General features: G+C 41.0%; 1 protein-coding gene across 1 annotated transcript; it reads right to left on the bottom strand.

Moving 5' to 3' along the window:
* Positions 1-2633: 2633 nt before the first annotated feature.
* Positions 2634-12307, bottom strand: LOC130178671 (phospholipid phosphatase-related protein type 5-like). The gene is made up of 7 exons (XM_056391096.1): positions 11640-12307; positions 10024-10150; positions 7424-7674; positions 7153-7329; positions 4856-4996; positions 2749-2840; positions 2634-2658 (listed from the first exon to the last, which is right to left on the bottom strand). The coding sequence occupies exons 1-7, from the start codon at positions 11841-11843 to the stop codon at positions 2634-2636; spliced, it is 1017 nt and encodes a 338-aa protein (XP_056247071.1). The 5' UTR covers positions 11844-12307.
* Positions 12308-13018: the final 711 nt, after the last annotated feature.

Below are 13018 nucleotides of genomic sequence, written 5' to 3' on the forward strand. Positions count from 1 at the left end.
TAGAGTTGGTCATAGCAGTTACTACAAAGTCTCATTACTGATGACTTCTCTCTCTCCCTCCCTCTCTCCTGTTCTCTCTGCTCAGTGTGTCTTATGTTTAGTTATTCCTCTAATGATACATGTAATGAAAGTAGTTTATTTGCTGTAATGGAGGCGAGGCTCCATCTCAGAGAAAATGAAGGTAGAGGGAGAATGGGCAACGACATGCAACAAAGGTCTCCAGTCAGACTTGAACCTGAGATACAGCCGTTCATGGCCCTCGGCCACTTGGGTCCTCTTGGAGCACTCGCAGACCTCAGCTGGTCTGTAAGTTAGATTCTTTTTTTTTAATATACTAGTGGGTACACCACTGTTCTAAAGAAACTGTCCTCCTGTAAGAAACCAGCCCACAGGTCGTCTGTACAGCAGGTTATTATGACCCATAGTTAGGTTTTGTTGCTAGGCGACATCTAGCGGTCGTAATAATGATGACGGGAGCAAAGGGAAAAGTGCGGTGACGTAGTGTAAAGAGAGACAAAGTCCACGTCAGGAGGAGGTTGTGGTGGATGGATGAATATGAATATTATCCATGACTTTTCAACAAAGTTAACTACGTTGTTATTGTTGCCTGTTTATTATTGTATCCAAGACAACTGAGGTCCGGTACGCCTGCTGCAGTAGTGGTGCTATTTCAGGAGATGCTCCTACGGGAGGGTTGATGGATGTTCAGGTTCTACATACGCTTTGACTACGTCCCTTCTGCCAATGTTATTGTCACTTCAATCATTTTTGTGACTTTGAAATTTAGGAAAATGTCTAATATTTGATCTCTAATGTAATGAAAGCACATAACAAGTGCAGTCTTCCTCAGAAGAGTCACGTGATATTGCTAGGCCAAGGTCATTCGATCAGAGAGCAACAAGCACCACCGTGGGATTAGGGAGGCTGTTGAGATCGGAAAACCGACCCAAAGGACAGTGAACCGGGACGAGGGGGCATACATGCTGTCCCACACCTGGGCTGCTGTTCTGAAGGAGTGGCCGAACAGCAGGGGGCGTGGTCGTCCTGTCAAATCTGACAAATAAATAACCTTAAAGCACAAATAAATAAATGAGTCTATTTATTTAACTGTAAAACACCCAGGTGCAGAACACATTTAAAAATAACTGAAACTCTTTAGGTTCATTCCCCTGCAGAGTCAGTGAGGGGAGTCAGAGGAGCTGTGTGTTTAATATAGATATGGGTCAGGGGGGTTTATAGCGGGGGGTTCAGGGGTGTATAACAGGGTCGAGGGGGTGGAGCGCATTCTTAAGACGGAAACACACATTTACTGCTTCTATTTCCAGGTCACTATTTGCCATGTTAAAACCCAGTTCACTGCTCTAACACATGTACACCGATTATTTTTTTTGTATTTTACCAATGCACGCCAATATGACTTACAGCCAGACAAGCATGCTGTTACCCACTGCCTGCGGTCAGCCAGGAGAGAGCAGTCACCTAAACCAGCCTTTCAGTCCACACAGAGGCGACGTGTTATTCTGCCCTACCTGCCTGTCAGCCGGAGGCCGGGGCTGAACTGACCCACCTCCACTCACACAGGCTGTTCTTTAGCTATCATGTGCTAACTCAAGTGAAAACACCTTTGCCTGTCAGTCAGTCAGTCAGTCAGTTAGTCAGTCAGTCAGGCAGTCAGTCAGTCAACCAGTCAGTAAAGCAGTGGGTAAACTGAGCTAATCTGCTCATGAGGCAGCTAATCTGTGTAAACCATCTGTTTGCCAGCTATAAACAGTTAGAACAACCATGTGGCTGATCAGTGCGACAACCATGCGCTCATTACCTCATCATTTTATTTTCTATACTGATTAATCTCAATTTCATATGGATTGCAATGCAGTGAATGTGTTCCACTGTTATGAGCAGCATGTTCACCAACACGCAACAGCAATGATGCACGTGGAGCCTGTAAAGTCCTGAAAGATGATATCTGTCCTCCTGAATGGACAATGATGCAGGACACTAGTTCACCAAAGACCATGGAAACATGTCAAATTGAGAGATTAAAATCTGCAAGTTTTGCACTTATCTGACAAAAGGTGTGTAGATTCATGCACACACACACACACACACTCACACTCCTGCTCACTGCTCTAATCCTACAAGTATCAGTCCTCAATCCTCTATGGAAGAATATGAGTAATACACTGTGATGAGGTCACTTCATTTCATTCCTGAGGATAAACACTGAGTGTGTGTGTGTGCATCTACAAAAGTCTTGAAATAAGACTTAACCTGAGTGAACAGAGGTGAGTGGAACATTAAAGTCAGAGCTGTTAGCGTCCAGGAGGCTGGGCGCTCTGACCCTCTGACACAGGGACAGGCAGCAGCTCGGAGAAACTGAAGCTTAAACAGAATTAAGGACTTATCTCTTTCTGTTTGTCTTCCTGTGCTGCTCCTTCTCTCCTCAAGGCTAAATGCACTTCACCAAACGGAGTGTGTCAGCTCACAACATTGTTATTATTTTAAATACACCACATCTGTCCACATAAACCCAGTGTGGGAATAAGATGCTCAACACCAATCCTCCACAACTCTTCTTCTGCAGCTGATTTATCTGGAGTTATAATGAGGCTGCAAGGTTGGAAAACTACAAGTTAACAGTTGGAGGTGCAGGTGTTACTACAGGTGTAGATAACCGGAGAACACGTCACACTTTACGTTAAAATAATAAAAACAAAACATGCACATAACAGTGTTCAGTTCACTTACCTCACTCTGCTGCTGGACGCTGTTTGCGCCTCCGCACTGTCCCGCGGGAAGCTCGAGACCACCCAGAGGCAGGTGTAGATGGGCGGGGCTCTCTGTGTGTCGTGTTACAGCTGATTGACAATTTGATGTCCGCCTGTCAGCCAATAGCAAAGAGACCAGTGTCGCCACTAGAAAGTCCATTAGTCTGCATTTTTATTAAAACCATCAGTTACGTCATCACTGACTGCTCTGCCTCTTACATACATTTGTTCTTGTTGTTTTCCAAGTTTGTTTTTTCTAATCGTAAAAATAGGTGATTTTTTTTTTTTTCAGGGTTTTTCTTTGGTGAAACTGTTTTTCTTGTTTCACAGTTTTTCTCACCTGATTTCACAGGTGAGAAAAAACTAACTCTGGAAAACTTCACTTGCCTTTCAGGGCTTCTGTAGAAGTATTTAAATTTTTTTATCATTATTGTGATTCTCAGAGTTTTTTTTTTTTCTACATAATAACATAAAATACATTTACAATTTTACATTTGATGTAAAGATATTTTAAAGAAAATATCTTTAAAAATCACATTTAATTTGCAGGGTTGTTTAAAGCACCATTTTTATTTTCATTCTTTCTCCCCCCTTTTTTTCTGATCCACAGAAACTCAGACGTCATCAACAGAGAAGTCAGGGAAGAAGACCACACGTCACAAAAAAACGACTGTATCTGTTTATCATACTCATGTATAAAGAAAGTCATATTTACATCTGTACACAAGCACTAGAACTAATTCAAAAGAGACAAATATGTTTTCATGTACACAGCAGATCAAGAAGGAAACATCAAACTACCTGATGAGTCTGTGTCTGACATCATTTACACATCATTTATTATCATGTATTGATTATATTTATTATTATGATTGGAGTTTTCAGATGAGTGGCAAAGGACAAAACACAGTGTATAAAAAATAAAAAGGTCAAATATCTTTGCTGACCTGTGAGATTAAGTGAAGAACAACATTATACTTTATAACAGTAATAGATGATATGTAATAATATAATATGGTAATAACAGTAATTTACATGAACAAGAAAATCAGGTAATGTACTAAGGACAAAGAGAGGGTGGGTGGGTGGTTGGGGTGAATGAACTCATGATACACAGTTTTAGTGAAGGTCAGCGTCTATTTGTTGCCTCTAAACACAGGTTGCACATCTACCATCATTCACAGTGTAACATACAGCGCTATCGTAAAAGTTAACCAATGCAACAGTGGTTCAATTTTCAAATTCAAAACCATTGAATGTAGAATGTAATTTGAATGCTTGGAGTAATTATGCTAATAACTCAAAATTCACTTGTTAATTCACTTGTTAATGATTGGTGTATTCTCAAACATGACAAAAAGCAGCTTAAAACAAAAGTGGGAACAACCTCCACATTTGGCTGTTTTAGGAAAAATAAAGGTCCAGGTTTGACGTCGAACAGGTGATGTCCATTTCATCCAGGTTATCTAGTTGTGTGTGTGTGTGTGTGTGTGTGTGTGTGTGTGTGTGCGTGTTGGGGGGGGGGGGGGTGGGGGGGTCATAGTCATGTGACTTCTGTGATGGATCCTGGGCTCTAGAAAACCAAGAAAGAAAAACACCATTCAATTAAATCTCCATATTCTCCTCTTCTCCTGTATTTTATTTGAGTGTTGATCCATAAGAAGATATATTTGTGGTTTTACTACTTTACTACTTTAATTGACTCCCATCCCAATGGAATCTCACAGGAGCCTCCAGGGCATGACTGACAGTGGTGACTGCTTTGTTGTGACATCACAAAGTTCCAGAAGTGACTTACAGCTGGTTTTAAGGCTCAGTGTCTGAATACAGGCTGTGTGCATTTCTCTGTGGACTGAGGCTTTGATACTTTCACAGTATTAATATAGAACTTAGACCTGCTTTATAATCAAACTACACATGGACAGAGACCTTTAGACTGTATGGACCTTTAAAAAATTGCCTCTAAAATAGAATTTTTACTCTGCTGCAAAAAAAAATGCAAATACATAATAGCTTCCACATGTAGTTGGGTATATTGTATAATCATGCATGAAAAAAACAACTTACAGGTGTAAAAGTGAAGTTACCTGTGTAGCAACAAATTTGACACTGGTTGCCATGGTGTGATTCATCTGAAGTGACGCCTCATCAGTGTTAGCTGTCCCATCATCAGACGGACTCTGAGGAAGTCCAGGTCTCTTCTTGAAATACTGAACCACGAACACCACCTGCACAGACAGAAACAGTCACACACACACACAACGGACGAGTAAAGAACTGTATAAAACGGTGACTGGAGGGAGACAGGGTTTTATCATTTGTGTTTAGATTGTCTCCGTGATCCAGAGCGACGCAGTCAGTCGTGCATGACTTGTTACGTAAAAGAAGAATTCAAACTCATGTAGGCTGTGTGTGTCCTGCAGCTATTTAGTCCATTAGGCCGGCTGTCTATAAACCTACATTTATTTGGCCAACTGTAGACTTGACAATGTACAGCTGCAGAGTGGCTGTGTGACTCTGAAAAGATGCTCTGGATGTTTTTTAAAACTTCTTAAAAATATAAAGAATGAACGTAATTTATTTTAAAAGAAATAATCTCAATTAAGTTGAAGAAGTGATGAATTTGAGGAACAGGGAAGGCAAATGCAAAGAGTAATTGATCAGAATACTTGGTACTGACAACTTCTAAATTGATTATTAAAATGATTTATTGATTTTACTAAAAAAGAACTTGTTATATACCATTATTTCATCATATTAAATGAATTTCCCAGTTGTGGGATAAATAAAGTTAATCTAATCTAATATTTGTTTTGAATACTGTGCCTTCCCTCTATGTGAAGTTTACAGTGGTTGTGATGTTACCATAATACATTACATTCACCTTCACATTTATATGGAAAAGTTTAGAGAGAGTCCATGAGACTGTTGTTGGCTGGACCGCAACAGCAGGGTCAGCAATATAATCTGACTGACTGACTGAGTGAGTGATCATATTTCCACTATTGCTCAGCTGAATGCCACATGACTAAGTTGGTGTCTCCCCATTGGCTGTTGTTCTTTCAAAATCAACTGGCGTAAACACTGGCGTTAACAGCCCGCAGTGTTGCCGGCTTACGGTGAGAACACGAGTTTACAGGTCACTGGAATGTTGTATTTCTTTTCATTATAAATTCATTTCTGATTCATTTTTAACAGAAAAAGTCACTAAAATGTCTCTGTCTTCACATGCAGCTGCTGAAAATGGTTAAAAAATATATTTTTCATGTCGGTGTCATATCCAGATTCAGTCTAGACATAGAAATTATAGTGGAAGGAGTCAGTTTGATGTGATGTTGCTGCTATGATGTCACTGTGACATCAACAGGTCTTTTCTCTGCCTGTTTCTGCTGAGAGATGAATCTCCTGTGAAAAATACGCAAAACATCAGTCTCTAGATCACATGACAACTGTGATGTGTGTCGCTCTAACCCACTAACATGGGCACTGAAATGAAACCTAGATGTTTCGCAGCCGCCATGAACACACCACACAGCTAGTGTGTTCCTGGCCTTCACTGTGCATGTTCTGACACTTAGCAGAACACAAATATGACACAATGATGTCAGTTGTTTACAGCAGTTTCACAACAGTTTTCAACTACGTCCTCAATTTCGTACATTCAACATAAGAGGTCCATGCAAATTTTCAGGTTTAACTGGGTCTTGTCTGACATATCTTTGCAAACATCACTGTGTCACATCACTGCCACGCTGACGGTGATAAACTACAGCAGAAGGTAACGGTATGCTGGATGTTGAGCCACCCTAAAAAGTAGAGTTGATCCTGACAAGCTGAGCCTCAGATGCTCTGATCGGTCACCACACCAAACCAGGCTGCAGAAGAGGGACCTCCCGAAAATGGCAAAATTGACTTAGGTAAGGTTAGGAGCATTTTAGCTCCTCCTGTTCCCTGGTCCTGAAGTCTGTGGTTCTTTGAATGTGTTTTTGGTAAGATGACTTAAATAAGGTCTGTGTTAACACATGATCAAGACATTTTCCTGTTTTATTCTACAACATAAAATACTCCAGTCCTGATTTCTTGAAGCTTTCACGTCTGTTAAAAAAGGCCGGTTGCTAACAAGTGTGTAAATGAGACTACAGAGGTTGTCAGGGACGTTAAACATCATCATCACGTTGAACATGAAAACTGATCTACTCACCAGTTCACCTTTACAGCCTCCAGTTTATACAAACTCTCACTAACTGTGTGAGAGGAAAGGCAGTGGCGTCTCATTACAGGAGATGTGAGGGAACCAGCAAACAAATGAACGTGAAACATGTGAGCTGGACAAATTGAGTAACGAGTAAAACGGCTACAGCTCATTAAATGAATAATTACTGACAAGAAAGACGGCGATAGCTCCCCCGATGACTTGTCCTGCTATGATGTCGCTCCAGTGGTTTCGGTATTCGGCCACTCTGTTGATGCCTGTCAGCACAGCCAGACCGACCAATGACATACTCAGGAGGGGGCCTGTCAGTCGACCTGCACTGGAACCAACGCATGATGTGATGTACATCTGCAGGGAAAGGTTATTCAGCGACAGTATGGCGAGGCATGTGCTGGTGATGAAACTGCTTTCTGCCTCCGCTACTTTAAAGTGAACCACTCACTGCCAGATAAACCGCCGTGTACAGACTCAGTGCAGCCTCTTTGGAGGGAAACGTCTTCCTGGCTCTCATGACGTCATCAGGGTCGCCGGTGCAAGCGTCTGATAGGCTGACAAAGTACGCGGTGTCCTGGCAGCTGAGGGCGGTGTAATTGGGCTGGCAAACAGACAGGAAGTAAGGAGCCAGACTTCCTGTGACCAGCTGACCTGCGTTGACGAAGATGTCAGTCGAAAACAGACCAAAGACGTAGACACCTGCAGAGACACACACAGGTTAGATGATTTAAAAGCAGCATGTTACTGTACACTGACATAGAAAGATTCAGATTTTAGTTGAAAGTGTATTTGAAATAAATCAGTCACATTAATGCAATTTAAATGTTAGCACTGAGGTCTCTGGTTCTGTAAATAAGATTTTAAACAACAATAGTAAACAACTATTTTCTATGTAAAGATAGAGAGGAGTTATGGCGTCCTGAGCAGAAAACTAAGCCACACCCCCTCTGTGTGTGATGTAATCTGAGCTTTTCTGGTCTGTGTTTTGGTAGCTGGCCTGGTAGCATGTGCAAGTTAGTGCACATACGTGTGTGTTAGTGCATGTGAGTGCATGTGAGTCCCTCTTCGTAAGCCATGGGTCCTCCCATGTTTAGAAACACACAGGCTCCGCCCACAGATGAGAAACAGTGCAGTACGCTGCGTTCAGATGAAAGTGACCTTTAAAATTTCCCCCACTGAAGAAGAAACCACGTTTTCCTTTAAAAAAGACTTCAGGCACAGAAACAGACGAGACCAGAGTGCAGCTGGACTGGACATGTGGACTACTGTCGGCCCGTGGACCATCAGAACATCTGTAAAGTCTTTACCGGCTCCATCAGTCTCATTCGTGCAGCCGACGACGCATTTGTTTTGGTCTGAGATGTTGTTGGTCTAGTGTGACATCTAGTGGCAGTGACAATGGATAACACAACCACATGACAGTAACACCTCAGAGTATTATCCCTGCACAGAACACATATAGTCTATACTGTGATCTTCTGCACATCAACACTTTTGTAAATAGTTTTTTTCATAGTTTTACTTTTTAATATGTGTATCTATGTATATTTATCTTTTTGACTGCTGCAGTATTTTACCTTTTTATTGTTATTTTCTGTTAATATGTTTATTGGATACTGCACCAAACACCAAGCCAAATATCTTGTAAGTAAAAACCTACCTGGCAATAAACCTTATTCTCTGATTCTGCCTCTGTGATGATGTCATCATCCCTTCCTCATGCTGCTGTAGCCTGACACCCATGTGTCATGCAGTATCCCCTTGCCTTCATATTTTTATAGGTAAATAAAAACATACTGTTTGTATTACAAGTATTCATAATTTGTTTCAGTGCTATCAACAATTTTAGCTATCAACAATAAATGCACATATAAATAATAAATTATAAGGAACATGGGGAAAACAACAACATGATTAACTGGACGGGGGAGAAGAGGTGAAATGCTGTGGAGCAAGTAGCACGATCTTATACATTACACCTTTAATATAGTGTTTCAGTGTTAGCATGAATCCTGACCTCACACAGAAAGTGACATTAACAACCTCAGTGACACAAAACAGAGGCTGTTGGTTGTGTTGATGTTACATATTGAAATTGCACTTGTTTAGTGCAGAAGCCCAGAAGTGGCATCATTTCAAAAAGTTGTTTTCACAGTTTTGTGATCATAACAAGAAAAGTATAGTGTTATTGTGTGTTCAAATAGGGTGTGAAGCAAAAGTCTGAGGCAGTATGACTGCATAAACTGTATATGAGAGAGAGAGAGAGAGAGAGAGAGATAGAGAGAGAGCGGGCTTCATTCAGTCTTTGTTAAGGACACGGCTCTTGAGAAGAGGCTGAGGTCCATACAAACGTCAAATTTACATGAAAATGTGCCTCTTCTGTTTAAACACACTTTTATAATGGCAACTTGTTTCAAATTGATTCCTGTTTACTCTTTAATGCGCTATATTTACTGTCCACCATTTTATTTCAGTGTTCTAATTGTGAGGGTGAAATTCTTGTTGTGATTCCCAAGTGAAATAAAAAAAAAAAGGAAACTAGGGAGCGTCTTCCGATGGGATCACACCAGCTCTTCAAACTTAGCCTTCATTTGTATCTCAGCTACACACCTGTAAAGTCTGGTGACTGTATCCTGCACAGTGGTGATGCGTTCACAGCAACAAAATCTGTCCACAGACACACAGACATATAAACAGCAATACACTCAGAACCACGTCTGTGGGAGATCCTGTTGTAGTAGGTGTCTCCAGGACCACATTTTGCCATGATGAAGGATGTACAACAATTGATTGTACAATAATTTGGAACTTGATTTGATTTACTTGTTTACCCATAAAATAAAGGCTGAACTGCCAACATCAGGTGTAGAGCGAGCTGGTCGGAGCCCAGCAGCCAGGCGGCTACAATCACCAAGACATGACATATATATTCAGTAGGTAGCACTTTTGATTTCACCACAAAACATCTAACATTAAGAATTAAAATGAAAAGAACAGCAAAAGGTTTTAGTTTATTAGAGCAAATGATCTATTAACTAACTAAATTACCAAGGAAACGGAAGGTCCTGCGCACCATAGGGTTCACGTAGCAACAGTCATCCATCACAACAATCTTGTCTTGGTCGTAAAGGCTGTTTGAGTGAAGTAGAAAGATAACCAGCTCTACAGACGAAATCTGCAACACATCATGAAAGAAGAAGAAAACAAGCAGGTGGAGGGATGTTAGTTTAGAGGTTATCTAAATGCTTGGATTTTATATAATGTGCAATCATCTGTCATGTAGTTTTCCATCTCCTCTCTCAGGCTTCTCTGTGGAGCTCTAGTAACAACAGGTCAGTGAGCCAATCAGAAGAGAGGAGGCTCTGAGCTTCTCTTCTCATTGGCTAACTGTTTACTGAGTGATCCAATAAAAATATAGCAGATTTCAGGTTAACACTCAGAGAAACCAAATCCTGCACAGTGACTGCTTTGTTGTGACATCACAAAGTTACAGAAGTCCTGACAGCTCGTTTTAAGGCTCAGAGGCCGGTTGCACAAAGCCCTCTTCAGATCCCTTAAGATTTTCCTTAAAGTCTGATTTAAGGTTTCCTTAAAATAAAAACAGTTGCACAAATCAACCTTAAGTCTCCTGCTTAAGGTTTCCTTAAAATGTTCACTAAAGTATTTCTCCTTATCTTAGTCTTATATTTAAGGAATCACTTAAAGTCAGTTAAACCATTGCACAAAAGACCTTAGCGACCTAAGGGAAAAGGGGTACAGTAAAGTTTATGGTCAGTTTATGATTTGCCCGACTGAAGTTGGATCATTCGACATTCCACAGCTTCATGATCACTCTATGGTTTTATGCCACAATGATCTTTCCAGTCAGGTGCAGTCAAGGTGTTTCATGTCCACAGATCAGCAGTGTTTGCCAGGTCACTCACAGGGTTTAAACACTGTGGCCGTCTGCTGAACACTGTGCTGAAGTTCCCATCAAAACAACAGGAGGATGACATGGCGGCGGCTTCTGCAAAAGTGATAACAGCTATAACAAGCCCTAATGGCAGCAAATCATTGGTCTCTATGGAAACTGTAGAATTTTACAGCTGTAAAATCTCTTTCACTGCTGCAAATGCCTTAATGATTTTCCTTAACTAAGGATATATTTTTGAGAAATTCTGTTCCCTTAATTAACACCCTCAGCTAAGGAAAAATTAAACCCCAAGTGTCATATTTAGGTAGAAAACTTGAGGTGTTCTGAGCAACCGGCCCCAGTTTCTGAATACAGGCTGTGAGCATTTCTCTGTGGACTGAGGCTTTGATACTTTCACAGTATTAATATAGAACCTAGACCTGCTTTATAATCAAACTACACATGGACCTTTAGACTATATGGACATTTAATATAAGACATTGATTACTGCAGCTTTAAGATCTTCATCTCAGTTTGTTCTTTTGCTGTTAACTGCAGTGTGATGCTTTAAACTCTCTCATACATATATGCAAGTTGCTTTTGTTGAAATTAAAATGTGCTCAGACTGTGTATATTCATGTACAGTGTTTTATTTACCATAGCAGCTGCAGTTGTCCTGTTCAGGGACCTGCCAGTCAAACTGAGCCTCCCTGCACCCCTGCAAGCCATCACATCTGTCACTCATATCTTTAACATCTGTCCTGTTACTTACCAGCACAACAGGCAGTCCACCCACCACAGAGTACAGTATGACAGGCTGTATGAGGCTGCCCTGTTCAGGTCCAGGATCTGGTTTGGCTAAAGTCGGGTCTCTGCAGATGAAGCCCTGCTGTGCTGGACTGAAAGTGTCTGTGAACTCGCAGTAGTAAGCCAGCATCACTGTAGCTGCCAGAATCACCACCTGGAAGTACAGCATGGTGGAGTCTCGGAGACTGTTACCACAGTGACGGGTATCTCAGTCGTACACAGTCCTGGATGCGGTTGCTTTAGAGATGAAGAGTCCGACTTACAATTTAAAATCACAGTTGTTCTTTCAAATCCTGTTTTGACACTTCCTGGTTTGTGTCACCAGGGTGAATAATCCAGTTGTACTGATTCTTGGTTAATGTCACCAAGATGCCTGATAATCCAGTTGTGCAGGTCTTCAGTGTAGATATGAAAGCACAGATGATGATAACCACAGTGACGATGATGACGATGACGTGCCCCTGAGAGACTGACTTACTTATTCTTCTTTGCCTTTGTTGTGATTGTGTGAGAGGGAAACCTTCCTTCCACTCCTGTGACTCTCCTGAATCATCTGATGGGGGTGAAGCAGGGATTCATTCTGATTCACTGAACAAATGTAAAGAGCCACTCAGTCTCAGTGGAGGCTCTGTATCCTGGACTCACTTTACAGGTTGGATCAGGGTCTGACCCAAAGGTATGTATTTGTAGAGCACACTCTCATTCAAAACCAAAACCATTCACAGGTTCCGTATTGAGACGACCAGTCAGAGCTATAGCGGCCAGAGGGAGAATAATAAAGTCAGTCCTACGTTGAGCTGGGGCCCCATTTACAAAACAGTGTGTAAAAATGTGGGTGTGCACAAAAGATGAAAATGGCATCAAAAAGTAATCAGACTCATAAAACTGTTGCCACACATGCCTCAATACAATGTCCCTTTACAAATCAAAATCAGCTTGATGCTGCAGCATCAGTATCTCTGAGTTTGTTTTGTTTGTATCGCTGTCTCCATCTTCCACATGAAATGCATGTAGATTGATACTCAAAAAAACAAATGAAAAATAATTAAGGACCTCTTCCATCCTGGAAACCACCTGTTCAACCTCCTGTCCTCTGGTAGACAGTACAAGGGCATCAAAAGCTGGACTAACAGACTTAAGAGCAGTTTCTTTCCCTGGACCATCAGAACTATTCACTGTTTATATCTATATCACTATTTTAATACTCACTGTAAATAATAGCTTACTCAGAAAAGCACTTTTCTATTTCTTTAAAAAGTATTTATTAATAATTTTTGAGTGCAATATCCTTTTACGTGTGATATTCTTTTTGTGTCCTTTTGTCTGTTTTCTTTTCTGTTTGCA

The sequence above is a fragment of the Seriola aureovittata genome, chromosome 12, assembly GCF_021018895.1.
Source record: "Seriola aureovittata isolate HTS-2021-v1 ecotype China chromosome 12, ASM2101889v1, whole genome shotgun sequence".
In the NCBI taxonomy this organism is placed as follows: Eukaryota; Metazoa; Chordata; class Actinopteri; order Carangiformes; family Carangidae; genus Seriola; species Seriola aureovittata.

Excerpts from the sequence above, each read along its gene's own strand:
- LOC130178671 (XM_056391096.1), bottom strand. The coding sequence starts at position 11,843 with ATGCTGTACTTCCAGGTGGTGATTCTGGCAGCTACAGTGATGCTGGCT. Across the intron at positions 7,330-7,423 it reads ACACGGCGGTTTATCTGGCA|ATGTACATCACATCATGCGT; the intron begins GTGAGTGGTTCA and ends CTTTCCCTGCAG. Across the intron at positions 4,997-7,152 it reads GAGCTATCGCCGTCTTTCTT|GTGGTGTTCGTGGTTCAGTA; the intron begins GTCAGTAATTAT and ends CTGTCTGTGCAG.